The following is a 15,039-nucleotide window of genomic DNA, read 5'->3' on the forward strand; positions in this document are numbered from 1 at the left end:
ACAAGCGGAAAATTACATTTTCAGGGTAGTTCTGTACACCATCTGTGTACAGAACTCCCCCAGGATGCCATATTGCTTTGCATTTTACAGAAAATTACAGCGCTGCAGATTGAAAAGGAATGGTCATTTTTATTAACATTCAGTTACAATATGACTTGAGTTGCAATTGTATATGATATATTATTCTTTTTTTTTTTTTTTTTTTTCATTGTTTGCTAATTTTTTTTTCCCATTAAAGTGGAGTTACCCTTTACGCTTGTGGAGAAAGTACCTGGTTAAACTGCTAGTTTCATGATTAATACATGTTCTGGGCACAGTCCGATAACTTTATTCAGCCACTATTGAAATGGCTGATCCAGTGTTTGTACCCAGAACCTGAGCCACTTTATTAGTAAGCATCATGGGCTCAGGGCTCATTAGCTACTTATTCCTACATTAATTTTCTCTGTGCTCTGATAACATGTAGTAGTCCTGACAAGCAGAGCATATCCCTTCCTCCCTCACTCACTTTGTATAAATGTTGACTCCTTGGTGAAATCTCCACCAGCTGATCAAACCAAAGGACCATTACAGAACCATAGTAGTCATGTGACCTCATAGTAGTCACTGAGTCAGTGTCCATGTGTAAACACTTGTAAATAAAAGGCAATTTCAGGAATTTAGCATAACTGTGCTAGCTATGTTAGAGGTACCTTTCTGGCCACTGTTGATATTTTGCCTTTCAATTTGTTTTAAGGTTCCCAATCTGTATGTTTATGTAATTTGTAGACATCACTTTTTCAATTTGTGTAAGAGTCAGTACTCTGTTGGAAAATAGTATCCCAGCAAGTAGACTTTTTTTTTCTGCAGGAATATATTGGGAGCAGGTGTTTTCCTGAATCTAAGTTCTCCAATAGAAACCATGATTAAGTCAGTGGATACCTTTACTGTCTGCTTTTATAGCTGCTGTGCAAATAGCTGGCTTGATTATATCCTTGTGATTTTTGTGCTACCCACTTGAGAAGATAAATGGAGTATATCTGCTGCAGATATCCTTTGAGCATCACAGGAAAGATGGTATACCATTTTTCTCACATGCCTATAGAAGAGACATGCCTATTAAAGAACTTGAATTTTATAAATTTGTTATAGGTATCAAAGAAAACAGTGGGCAAAGACATACCATTAGAGATATGCCTCAAATAAGAGATTAGGAGACGGAGTGTTTTTTTTTTTTTTGGATTGCTTCCTAATATGCAACTACCATCAAACATTTGAATTTTTTTTCTATAGTTTAAGTGTTGTGGTTGTATGCTGTATCTATGTAGGTGCTTAAAATACTGCATGTGCATATATATCAGTACCTTGTAACAATGTATTCAACAATTATACATATTATGTTAATGTTTTTTAGTGTGTATTTTTTTAAATTAACTTTTTTTATTTTCTTTATTTTTTAGGACTGTCCGTTCATAGTGTGCATGACTTATGCCTTCCATACGCCTGACAAGCTCTGCTTCATCTTGGATCTGATGAATGGTAAGACACTGTCATTCTATTTTCATGATGAGCTGTCAGTTTGTATACTATCCAGTGTCTTTAATTGAAAAATACATATTTTGCAGGCTAGGGTGATCATTAATTATCCTTATACTGCACATTTCTATACCATGCTCGCTTCTGCACCCATCCAAATTATACAGCAGCACACACCCCTGAGTGATAGATCCCAATTACAACGTCAAATCCTATCAGCACATGCTTCAATCTTATATTTTGACCATTATGAAGAAAATCAGCTTGTATGCAGGAAGTTTAGGCTGCATTTAATAACCTTTTAGGTCAAATCAAAAAGCCAGTATCAGGTTTAAACATTTTCAACTGTGTTATAGCATGTGTGACATAATTAAACAATCTTTTATTGTCAATTAATTACAACACACATAAAATGTATTAAAATAAGATTTTCTGAAGATGCTCATAATTTAGATGTTAATTGCAAATTGTGAAACAAAAAACGTAAATATGTAAAAAATGTGTTAGGAAAATACTGTGGGTTTTTGTTTTTTTTCAAAATTAGACCGCAAGTCTTATGAGCACTGTCTTATGTTTATGGGTGACCTTAATGTACCTGTTATACCCATAGACACTAGATAATCCTCTCTTATCAAGTCAAGTGAATCTAAGGTGGATGGTGTGATTAGGTTCATATACCCCTGACAAGTAATTGTCTGGAGAAATTGAAATGTGCTTAATTGGAGTTCTTAAATGACCAGCATCATTGGTCCCTGGTTACACTTCTCCCAAGTGGGCTTTACCATATACAGTGCATGACACTCAAAATTGAGCTCTGGTGCATCCTGTTCCCACTGATCATCCTTGAGATGTTTCCACAAGTTGTCCACCTGTGGGAAATTCATTTGATTGGACATGATTAGGAAAGGCATAAACCTGTCTGTATAAGGTCCCACAATTAACAGTGCATGTCAGAGTACAATCCAAGCAATGAAGTCAGGGAATTATCCGTAGACCTCTGAGACAGGATTGTATCAAGGCACAGATCTGGGGAAATGTACAAAAAAATTTCTGCAGCATGGAAGGTCCCAATGAGCACAGTAGCCTCCATCATCCGTAACTGGAAGAAGTTTGGAACCACCAGGAATCTTCCTAGAGCAGGCCGCCCAGCAAAAATGAGCGATCAAGGGAGAAGAGCCTTAGCCAGGGAGGTAACCAAGCACCTGATGGTCACCCTGAAAGAGCTCCAGCATTTCTCTGTGGAGAGAGGAGAACCTTCCAGGAGTACAACCATTTCTGCAGCACTCCACCAATCAGGCCTGTACGGTAGAGTGGCCAGACGGAAACCATTCCTCCAGTAAAAGGCAAATGGCAGCCCGCCTGAAGTTTGCCAAAAGGCACCTGAGGGACTCCCAGACCATGAGAAACAAAACTCTGGTCTGATGAAACAAAGATTGAACTCTTTGACTGAATGCCAAGCGTCATGTCTGAAGGACACCAGCCACCGCTCACCACCTGGCCAATACCATCCCTACAGTGAAGCATAGTGGTGACAGCATCATGCTGTGGGGATGTTTTCAGCGGCAGGAAGTGGGAGACTACTCAGGATCGAAGGAAAGATGAATGCAGCAATGTACAGAGACATCCTTGATGAAAACCTGTTCCATAGAACTCTGGACCTTAGACCGGGGCGACGGTTGATCTTTTAACAGGACAACGACCCTAAGCACACAACCCACATAACTATGGAGTGGCTACAGGCCAACTCTGTGAATGTCCTAGAGTGGCCCAGCCAGAGCCCAGACTTGAACCTGATTGAACATCTCTGGAGAGATCTGAAAATGGCTGTGCATCGATGCTCCCCATCCAACTTGATGGAGCTTTAGAGGTACTGCAAAGAAGAATGGGAGAAATTGCCCAAAAATAGATGTGCCAAGCTTGTAGCATCATACTCAAAACAACTTGAGGCTGTAATTGGTGCTAAAGGTGCTTCAACAGAATATTCAGCAAAGGCTGCGAATACTTATGTACATGTGTTTTTTTTTATTTTTAATAAATTGCACAGATTTCAAAACGAACTTCTTTCACGTTGTCATTATGGGGTATTGTTTGTAGAATGTTGAGGAAAAAAATGAATTTAATCTATTTTGGAATAAGGCTGCAACATAACAAAATGTGGCAAAAGTTAAGCACTGTGAATACTTTCTGGATGTACTGTAGCTGTGTGATCCAGGAATCTGCCCTAGGCCAGGGTCCCTCTTATGGTCCTCCGTTTTTAGGATCTGGAGAACCTGTTTCAACAGATTACACTTCAAGGTCAGTTGAAAAGCTAAGTTTTTTTTTCCAAGGAGGCAATTGGAGGGCATTCTGTCATAATAAAGTGAAGAAAAAATATTAGTCTTAGAAGCTCAGAAGACAGCTTTGTTTCATAATGGCTGGCATTAATTGTTCTCTGTGTGCAAAAAAACTGTTAGGTAACTTAACTGAACCATTCATTGTGAAACACATAAAATAAGATCTGCAGGATGATGTCAAAAGATGTCTGAGATTAATTTTCTGTCTGCCAGTCCAATAACCCTTTATCAATCTGTTTACAGTGTTTTCTGCTAAATAGATGTTTTATGGATACAAAATTGCTAGTGGTATCTGATTAGTATATTTTAATGTATATTGCTTTTATTAGCAACATTGTAAAACTGTAATGAAGTGGTGAAAGAGAATAAAAATTCCTCTTATTCAGTTGACTTTTTACAGACACCCCTGTAGAAGGAAAGATCTGTTGGCTTAGTGAGAAATTTCACACTAATATTTTATTGTCCTTCAGTGACAGTCATGAAATGAGTACATTGTTTAGTTCACAACCCATGGACATTCCTGTGATATCAGCATGCCTGTGAAATTACTCCCTACCCCTTTTGAGTTTGTCACCTTCTATGTCCTGGCTTTTTCCAGAGGCTCTGTTATTCATTACTTATCACAGCTCAGCCACCACTTCAGGTATAAAATAATATTGCAAGTTTTATTTAGCAAGCCGTTTTACACATTACTTTTTATTGTTTTTCTGGGATAATATAAAATACCACTTCAAAATGGACTGCTGAATTTGTTAAAAAATTAACATATCTCTTAGATTGCAAGCTCCAACGACCAGGGCCCTCTGATACCTCCTGTATTAATTTGTATTGTAATTGTTCTGTCTGCCCATATGATGTAAAGCGCTGCATAAACTGTTGCCTCTATATAAATCCTGTATTATAATAACAACTAAAAGCAACACTTTTTTTTTTTTTTTAGTTTTGGATAGAGAGAAGATTGATTTGAATACTTACTAGGTTTTTATGACTGATTAACCCTCTCTATTTGTCCTGTTTACCATTATCACTCAAAGTGAAAGTAAAAGAAAATCCCACATTCTGTGTTGTCTACAGAAACGTAATAGAGGGGAAATTGTCCCTTAATTTGCAGGGATTTTCTCTCACTTCCTGTTTTGGCTATGGGGCAGGAAGTGAAGGGAAATGGGACATAGATGGCAAAAATAAATCTGACAAGGGAGGGTTATAACCCTCACTTACTCTATCCAAATGTACAAAAAAAAAAAAGTTTTACCTATAATTCTACTTGAAGTCTAATGTGTTTGCAGAAAGGATGAAGTTTTGAAGAGAGCAGTTGTGCTTCAACGCTTTCGACTATTGAGGTAGCTCTATATTCAGAGGTAGTTTAGAAAACCGCACGCATCTGTTTACCTCACTGATAAACTTATTGGCCCTAAACTAGTGGAGAGAACCTGTCAATAATTTTACATAAAAAAAAAAAAATTATGTTAGTAATAAGAAGTAGTATGAGTATGGGGTTCTCTGATGTAAATAATCTTGCTCCTGGCTACTACTCTTTAACCTCTTGGCGCTGGTCGAACGCAAATGTGCGGCCTCCCGGCGTCTGGGCCTAGACGCCGAGGGGACACACATTTGCATTCTATTAAAAAAAAAAAACGTGCTGAGAGCGTGCGCCCTGCATGCTCCCAACACACTTGTCCGATACTCACGGAAAGGTCCCAATCTCCTCTTTCGATCGGGACCTTTCCTGATCATGTGACTGCCGTGACTTTTTTGGGCATTTTGTCACCTGTAGCAAAATGCCTGTCCCTCAAAAAAAGCACATGTGCTACTTTTCAGGCAGATTTGAGCTTTTTGCCCTCATAGACTTGAATGGAAAACACCTGAACAGCAAGAAATTAGTGGGGTTTTTTTTTTCCAAACTCTTTTCAGGCATTTTCAGCTCAAGCTGCAGCTCCGCTCCCCTTTTCTACCATCACTCCACACCTTATAAACACACATTTTGTGTTAAAAATGGAGGAGAGTCTGCTTCTGGAAACTGAGACATTCATTGCTCTCATTCATGGCCACCCCTCCATCTATGATAAAAGTTGGCCAAAAACCACCAGAGTCTGGGAAGAAATGGGATGAAACTTGCTGCCCAGTGGAACAGCTACACTGCTCCCCAGATCAAGGAGAAAGGTATAGAACTTCTGTGTAGAGCAGCCATGTGTGTGATTCTGATTTTCCTGCTGTATGTGCCTAGGAGACATCTACACAGGTTTCTATTGGCTGCAGCAAAAACGCCTAAATGAAAATTGCCTGAAAAAAACACCTCTAATATTTGCAAATCTGCTCAAAAAATGCTCAAAAACGCTTGAAAGAAAACATCTGAAAATGCTCAGCTCAGTGTGAATGTAGCCTTAACTACCTGGAACTCATATGATGTGACGCACCATGGAAGTATATCAGGTCTGCGACTGATTGGCAGAGTACAGGAGTGGCACAGGAGCAAACAAGGTGATCTGATTCCTAAGACAGCGTTTTGTTTATAGTATTGTAGTGATGCAGTTATTCATTATTTTTTCATTATACTGTAGCTACACTGACTGGACATTTTGGGTGATACTGAAACCTTTGACTTTGGTGGTATATTTGGTTGTCAGATATTAATTCTAGGATTTCTTTTTGAATTTTAGGTGGGGATTTGCACTACCACCTCTCTCAACATGGTGTCTTCTCTGAGAAGGAGATGAGATTTTATGCTGCTGAAATTATCCTGGGTTTGGAACACATGCACAACCGCTTTGTAGTGTACAGAGACTTGAAGGTATGAATGTTGACTGTAGACAATTGTAATGGTCTAATTTTGCCATCCTTATCACAGCTTTTCCTTTGGTCTATACAAATTCAGTTGTACTATATCTGAATATTTCTGGACACAGGTCTTTCTGCTTTATCATTTAATTTACTTTGGTGCAATTTTTACTGTGCAAAGCTAACATGCTATACCAGCACTATTTTTCCAGGTCTCTGGGCAGAGCTATTGCTAAGTTACTAATGCTTCCCTAGTCAGCCTAATACATGTATACATTTTCAGTCAAGCTGTGACCCTTGTTCAAAAATTGGATTTTAAAAAATAAGTATTTGTATAACGTTTACACAAGTTTTAGTTGTTTTAAATCATTCTTAACACATAGATCATAATCCTGCAAAATACCACAACATTGCCCCATGTAATAGGGACAAACTTTTAAATAAATGCGTACAAAATAAGTCGTTTAGCTTTGGCGCGTGGACTTGGAGATAAAAAGCACGCTCATCTTCATCCAAATTCACTAAAATCTCACAAATTGAGATCACTATGCTAACTCTGGAGTCATTAAAGTAGAACTATGGACAAAACTTTTTTTCAATTTGAATAGAGTAAGGGAGGGTAATAACCCCTGTCAGATTTTTGTTTCGTCATCTGTGTCTCATTTCAGAGATTTCCCTTCACTTCCTGTCCCATATCCAAACAGGAAGTGAGAGGAAACCCCTTGCAAATTAAAGGAATCCCTGGGGACCCCCAGGTCACCAGAACTGGTGTCCCTATTGAAGATTTCCCCTCTATTACTTTTCTGGTGACAACCCAAACGTTGGGATTTTCTTTACTTTAATTTTCAATGATAATGATGAACTAGATAAACGGTGAATTTCCCTAATGTGGCCAAGACAGCAATAAAAACCTGACAGATGTTCTAATCCCTCTCAACTCTGTCCAAAAATTAAAAAAAAAAATGTTTTGCCTTTAGTTATACTTCAATGACTCCTAGGTCTGCGCTGAACCACACGTTCACTTAGTAAAAACACCTTTTGTCAGGACCTGTATTTACCAAAAGCAAGCTATTTGTTAACGGTGGCACTGTGGGGTTTACTAAAACCGGAGAGTGCAAAATTTGGTGCAACTCTACGTAGAAACCAATCAGCTTCCAGTTTTTTTTATGTCAAAGCTTAACTGAACAAGCTGAAGTTAGAAGCTGATTAGCTACCATGCACAACTGAACCAGATTTTGCACTCTCCAGTTTTAGTAAAACAAACCCTATGGCTAGCTGCCCCCCCCCCCCCCCCCTATAACATGATGAGACTTGCTAATTTCTCACAATGTTCTAGCAATCTGTAAATAAGTGTTTGCTGAATGGGCCTGTATTAGTTTTCAGTTTTGAATGTTTGATACGTCTGCATTTAGATTGATTCTGGCTTAGGTTGCTGCTCTGGTACAGCCAAGAATTTAATTTCTGTGCGCTTTTACCATGCTTCTTTTATTGCTGGTTCTTGTAACAAGATGTGACAGGAAAGACCTACTGGATAGAAAAGAAATTTAATTAAAAGCAAATTAAAATTTTCTTCTTTACAACTTGGCTGCACCATTTGTGACTACAGAAATTGTGTTTGCTAAACATTAGACAGCAAGACTAGGCCAGCCTTGTCCACTTCATGATCATGATGGACGTCATCTATAATTCTCCAGCTCTCTCACCTTGTAACGAATATGGTTCTGTTTCACCGTTTCCTGAATATGCGTTCATCCAATAAGTCTAGGATAACAGTTCAGCTACTGGTCATGGGATAAGGCAACAAGCAACAAGAAATATACAAAGATCCTTTCAGATTATGGTTACAGAAAGCATAACAAACACATTATTTCTTTAGCTTTGTCCTCTCCCCTTTCTCAGTCACTCTGCTATGTTCACCAGCTGTGAAGCCCAGGTTTGTATTGCAGTTGTAACAATGTGCCTCAACTTCTCAAAATCAAACTACTGTTTGCGATGCCAGTGTGAGGGCTACAAATCCCTCAGGGCATTCCAGGGGATACATCTCAGGGCATACTAACTGTTCCAGTGAAATGGTATGCTGGAAAAATGTCAGCCAGAGCAAGTCTGAATCCTCTTCTGTATCTCTTTAGACTATGTGGTGCCGTTGAAAGCTATTTAACAAAATTGTTTACTGACATGCTGCAGAATGCATTAGCTAATAACACATTTTATGTTTTTCACAATATTCTCTTAAAGAGGAGTTCCAGTCAGTTTTGTGATTATTGAAAGTCACCTCTTAAAAGTCCCTTCTCTACTTCTTCTCTCCTCAGTGCCAGCATCACAACTGTGAGCACCAGGCTGTTACAGCTTGTGGCTTCACAGCCGGGTGCCCACTACGTATGCCCACGTCGCACTGCGCATTCAGTTTGGTGCGGTAGTCTTCTGGGACCTGTGAAGGTTCCCAGGAGACTGTGGAGTTAAGAAGGGGGCCGAACTTCCATCTCACTTCGCCCCGGCGAACTGACCCGGACGTTGTAGGAGCGGATACCTGTCAAAACCAGATACCTGCTTCCCCCTCCCCCCTAAAAGGTGACAAATATGGCGGGGGAGGGGGAGGCAAACAAGCGGAGTTTCCACTTTGAGTGGAACTCCGCTTTAAGACATATGTGGTATGATGATTTTAGTATTGCTTCTTTAGATATTACATGTAAGAGTTGATTTACTAAAACTGGAGAGTGCAAAATCTGGTGCTGCTCTGCATAGAAACTAGTCGGCTTCCAGTTTTTATTTTGTCAAAGCTTGACTGAACAAGCTGAAGCTAAAAGCTGATTGGCTACCATGCAGAGCGGCACCAGATTTTGCACTCTCTAGTTTTAGTAAATCACCCCCCAAAGCATTTCCCCATACTACTCTTGCATTGAAAGTGGTTGCATAATCTATAGGAGAAAGTATTTTGATCTACAGATCTATATTTAAAAGAAAGATGCCCACCAGTTTTATGGAAGCAGGTAACCTGCTTTGACCATGAACTGTGGCACACTACTTTTTTACAGCAATATTACCTTAAACCACAGGCAATTGCCTGACCATTGAGCCTTCTTTCACTGTATGAAATGTAATGTTGTCTTGTAAAATTTTCCTTTAGATTTACCTAAACCATATAAAATGAGGTCAAACCTAAACACTTTCAATTTGTATGCAATCAGGTAGGCCCTTGCACTACATAGTTTAAGGTAAATCTAAAAGAGATTGAACAAGAAATTTGTATAATGTATGGCCAGCTAAAAAAGAGCCAGATGATACAAGTCATCTATATGATGATATAGCAAGTAATTGTTCAGGAGCCAGAGTTATTCCTATGGCAATCTGAATTAGGACTGAAGTGGGCACATACGTGGAAAGATCATGTGTGTCTTTTATGGCTTATAGCATGCATGGAACTCTTAACGGGTATTTGTTGTCTTTGAGATGATGAGACGGTGGTGTTCAGTAGCCTAAAACAATTGATTATAAGTTAAATTTAATTAGTCAATTCTAAGATCCTGACAGTGTTAATGTTAAATTATAGTGGTTCTATGCATTCAGGCAAAAAACCTTCTGCTTGCAGCCCCTCCCAGACCCCCTATATATAAATACTTACCTGAGCCTGATCTCAGTCCAGTGATGTGTCCAATCAAGCAGCTGCTCTCTCTTTATTGGACACAGGGGCATCAGCAGGAACCATTGGCTCTTGGTGCTGTCAATCACAACCGATGAGGAAAGAGTGGGGGGGGGGGCAGGTTTGAGCCATGCTGTGTGTATCAGTGGACACACAGTGATGGCTCCGGAGCAAGCTTGCTATGGGGGCACTCAGCATGGGGGGAGAAGCCAGGGGCACCAGTGAGGCCCCCCAGAAAAGGAGGATTGGGGTTGCTCTTCCAAATCACCAACCTGTATTCTGTTTGTTTCAATTAAAGATTTCAAATACATGTCCTCTTTTATGCAGATAGTCACAATGCTAGTTTATAACATACAGAATTTTCTGTATGCATTTAATGCATACAATAGGTGTCCAAGTCTCAAGTTTTTAAAGCATATCTAAACCAAAAACAAAAACTACATTTTTATGTTTATATATGCTTATGTTTGAATGTTGTGAACAGGCCCTAGAGTGCTTATAAAAATTCTTATTGGGGTAGTCAGCTATAAGTATATATGTGTATAAAGTCTAATCGGTTTATCTTGAAGTAAGGAACTCTGCACTAAATGCTTATTGGCAAAGATCCTGCATACTATTGATTCAAGGCTGCCAATACAGGGACACAGTGAATATTCTACAGAATAAGGTTAATTAGTGCAGTGTTTAATGGATTAAGTGTTGCATCTAAATATCTGTTTCCTTATTTTACTCTCCCAGCATTAACATAGTGTACAGAACAATAAACTGCACAAAAGTTAAATATATATATATATATATATATATATAAAATTAATATCTATCTATATATAGTATCCACGATCCCCCACAGTACTGATTTCAACATTTGCACAAAATCAGAGAGTATAATAATAATGAATTTTCATTGCACTCATTAAGATGTCTTGTGCATATGTAACCTATTCTGGTATAGCACAAGACTTAGGCCTTAGAGGATAACTTCACCTTTGTTAAGGTGGAACATGCGACATGTTCCCACTTTCCAGAGCCGCTGCCTGCTCCACTGCTTCTAATAACACCTAGTGGGGGATCTTCTCCGCCTGCTAGCTGTCACTATTAAAAAAAAAAAAAAAGTGGTCGGGTATGCGAAATTCTGTGAATAGAAAACTACAAGTACCAACATCCTTTGTAGCTGTCAGGTTGTAGTTCTCAAAGAAATACCACGGTGCTGTTGAGCGTACGGGGTATGAGCAGACAGATATACTGGCAAGTCTGCAGGAGTCCTGCATGGCACCCACAATCTGCTGATTGCGTGTGCAATGCTTTCTAGGCACCAAATAAAAAAAAAAAATAATAAATGCACATTTTTATACCTGCAAAAAAAGATGTGCATTTATTTTATTTAAAAGGTGAACATATCCTTTAAGAACTCCACATTCATTTTTGTTTACAAAGTTGCAGAGTTACAGGAATACATACTAGTTTACTATTCTTCATAAAACATATGCATTCTAGCTGTAGCCTAGACTGTTTTGTCCTGTATGGCTTGGATCCAAAGCCACAATGTTCATTTACATTGCAAGACATCTCTGCACCATGTGATCCCCACCTCCCCTTAGAACTCTTCAAGCAGTTTTGTCTGATGCTTCTCCTGAGCCAAAAAAAAAGGATTCATAAATAAACTCCTCATCAATGTTGTGCCAAAAAACTAGTGCTGTCAGATTAATGGGCCTGCAGTGCAATCCAAGATGAGCACGCAACATTGACTATCTGGGTCACAGAAAACTTTCTCTTTCAGAACTAGGTGAATTGAATAAACCAAAGGAAAAATGTGTGCCATAAGTTAGCATAAGACAGTTGTATTGAAGCAGATTCTGATATCCAGTCAAGTACCAATGTTGGCAGGAAGAAATAAGCTTGCAGAGTTATGTACACCCTTTGAAGTTTTAAACTTCAAGTGAGATTTGACAACTTTAACTTTGATAGAAGACAAGTGTAAAAATATATAAAATGCAAGGTTGACATTGGAGATTCCTGTGCGATGATATTAGAGCAGGGGTAGGCAACATTGGAACTCCAGTTGTGCTGAAACTACACATCCCATCATGTCTCTGGTAGTTATGCCTGTGGCTGTCAGTCTTGCAGTGTAATGCCTCATGGGATTTGTAGTTTCACCACAGATGGAGTGCCGAGGTTGCCTACTCCTGACCCTGCTGAGACCACAGCATCTTATTTTTTTCCTTGTTCTGTTTTTTCAAGTTCCAATGCCTTTGTACCATGTACAGGATATTCTTAATATGGATAATGCTATATACTTCAAGGATTGATCTTCATATTGGATATCTGCTAAGCCAAAAAATGAGACTATGAAGTTATGACTTCCAATGTTTTATTTCGAATTAACCTAAATTTTGTAGGTGGAATTTTCAAAGAACTACCTGGTTTAGGGGGAGAAATCCAATGAATACACATCTTGCTTGTTCACACTGGTATGCGGTGTGGGAGAGCATCGTTCCTGTGCAGCTTCCCACACTGTATTCCGATCGCAATGCCTTTCAATCTGCTGCGGGGGGGGGGGGGGGGGGGGTCAGTTAATGTTAACAACACCCCAAATGCAGATCAGAAACGCCTGCATGCCACTAAATCGCATGGTACTTTGTACAAATGCAGTTGCCATGCGTTTAAAAAAAAAAAGTAGTGCATGCTCCACTGTTAGCAAATGAATGGGCATAAAATTGCATCGCATACACCCACATATGATTTGCATAGGAACGCACAGCGCATATCCGTGCATAGTGTGACCTGGCCCTGAAAAATCTTCTTTCAGCATTTTACTGCTGCAGTAAAATGCACTTGAAATATTTATTTTTATTTTATTTATTACAAGTACTCATAGAGCACTGTCAATTTACACAGCGCTTTACGTTTACATATTATACATTCACATCAGTCCCTAACCCTCAAGGGGTGTACAGTCTAAGGTCCCTAACTCACATTCATACATATAATAAGGTCAATTTAGACAGGAGCCAACTAACCTAGCAGCATGTCATTGGAGTGTCGGAGGAAACTGGAGTGCCCGGAGGAAATCTACACAGACACAGGGACAACATGCAAACTCCAGGCAGGTAGTGCCCTGGTTGGGATTCGAGCTAACAACCCTAGTCCTGCAGGTGGAAGTGCTAACCACTTAGCCACTGTGCTGCCCTATCTGCAGTATTTGCACTGTGAGTCTAGGCCGATGTGGTGATGCTACCCCAAGGGATGTGTCAACATCAGTCTGGATTCATGATAAGTTGTTTTGATGAAATTGGCCATCATTCACCCCAGGAGAGGGCCAGCAGCAGAGCAGTTTTTTCTGGGGAAACACTGAGGACAAGGTGAGTATTAAAACAAAAGCTTATTCTTTTTTATTAAAAAAACAGCTGGGAAAAAAAATCTCTGGATATCTGTTCTAAAATGCTAGTTCTTGGATTGCCATATTGATGTCAAGGATTCAGTGCTTTTTGACTCACTCACCTTAGATTAGGATCTCTGTCTTTCCTGATTTGCCAGGTTATTGACTCAGTATTAAAGACTGTGGCTGCTTTGCAAACAGCATTTTCGGAAGGTGGTCAGCATTGGCAGCCATTTTATTTCTCTTAGGTATCCTTGAATATCTGTTAACAAAAGCTCTTCCTTAGTAAACAAACACTATTTTCATACTGTTGCAGGTGCAGACAAATGCAGTACTTATTGTCATGGTAAACATTCTCTATCCTAGTAATCCAAATGTATTAAATCAGTACAAGGCCACATTATTACACAATTTCAACAATACAACTTGGTTTTATGTATTTCTTAGATGTAATACATGGAAGGGCAGGCACTGGAATTTCTTTCTTTCTTGTCTCAGCTAAAGCATTAATTGGCAGTGTAAAACGTCTTTGCTGGATGCGTTTATTATGGCAGCACAGAGTATGCAGTAGCAGCTTTCCCCTAATGGAAAGTTATGTTACTACTACAGAGTTGCATCTAAATAATTGCCAAATTCATGGCTCTATAACTGAAAAAGATAATGTCAACTACAGTACATTGGCTTTGCTTCCTAAATCTCTTTTTATTAATATATGGCAGTTATATATAAATATACCTACAATACAAATGAAGTTGGATAGCTGAACGCTAGAAGTTGGATAGCTGAATAATTAGACACTGAAAGAACATTTGATTCTGAAGTGTGATCTTGTATAAAATGGGCCAACAATAAGACATAGAAAACAGGAAAGAGTGAGAACAGGCTTCCATTGTTCCTAAAAGTTGGTGCAGAGCACCATTCCAACATTTAGAAAGTTTACACCAATAAAGTACCAGACATGCAAAACTGGTGGAAGAACCTGCTGTATGGCTAGCACAAACTCCCCCTCAAAGCTTTCCAACTAATATGCAACGTGGTTCATTTCAGTGTGTTTTAAGCAGAATCCTTATTGCACTACTATAATATTTCCTCAGGAAAATTGAGTTGTCACACAGCAACTAAGTATACTTAAGTTTTATTGTTTACAGGCAGTCCCTGGGTAATGAACAAGATAGGCTTTGTATGTAAGTTGGAACAGGTACATTTTTTTGTGTATTTGGAATACGTACATTTTTTAAGCGTAACGCCAACCAAAAAAAAAAGTAAGGTTTGGATAGCATAGTGAAGGGTTAACTGGCCATGTAGTGATTGCTAACAGGTCAGCAGGACAGTGGTTGGCAGCATTATAGTTAACCAGTGGTTTCAAGGACCAGCATGACTTTGTTCTTAAGTATGAGTCGCAT

At 39.1% G+C, this 15,039-nt stretch overlaps 1 protein-coding gene across 2 annotated transcripts in view; it reads left to right on the forward strand.

Moving 5' to 3' along the window:
- Positions 1–15,039, forward strand: part of GRK3 (G protein-coupled receptor kinase 3) — a 415,831-nt gene that overhangs the window by 342,778 nt on the left and 58,014 nt on the right. For both annotated transcript variants that reach the window (XM_089684118.1, XM_089684117.1), the window contains exons 10-11: positions 1,440–1,518; positions 6,506–6,636. In XM_089684118.1, the coding sequence (XP_089540244.1) occupies positions 1,440–1,518; positions 6,506–6,636 (210 nt within the window). The remainder of the gene's footprint in view (positions 1–1,439; positions 1,519–6,505; positions 6,637–15,039) is intronic.

The sequence above is a fragment of the Staurois parvus genome, unplaced genomic scaffold, assembly GCF_062004578.1.
Source record: "Staurois parvus isolate SC_StPar_1 unplaced genomic scaffold, SC_StPar_1.0 ptg000336l, whole genome shotgun sequence".
Lineage (NCBI taxonomy): Eukaryota > Metazoa > Chordata > Amphibia > Anura > Ranidae > Staurois > Staurois parvus.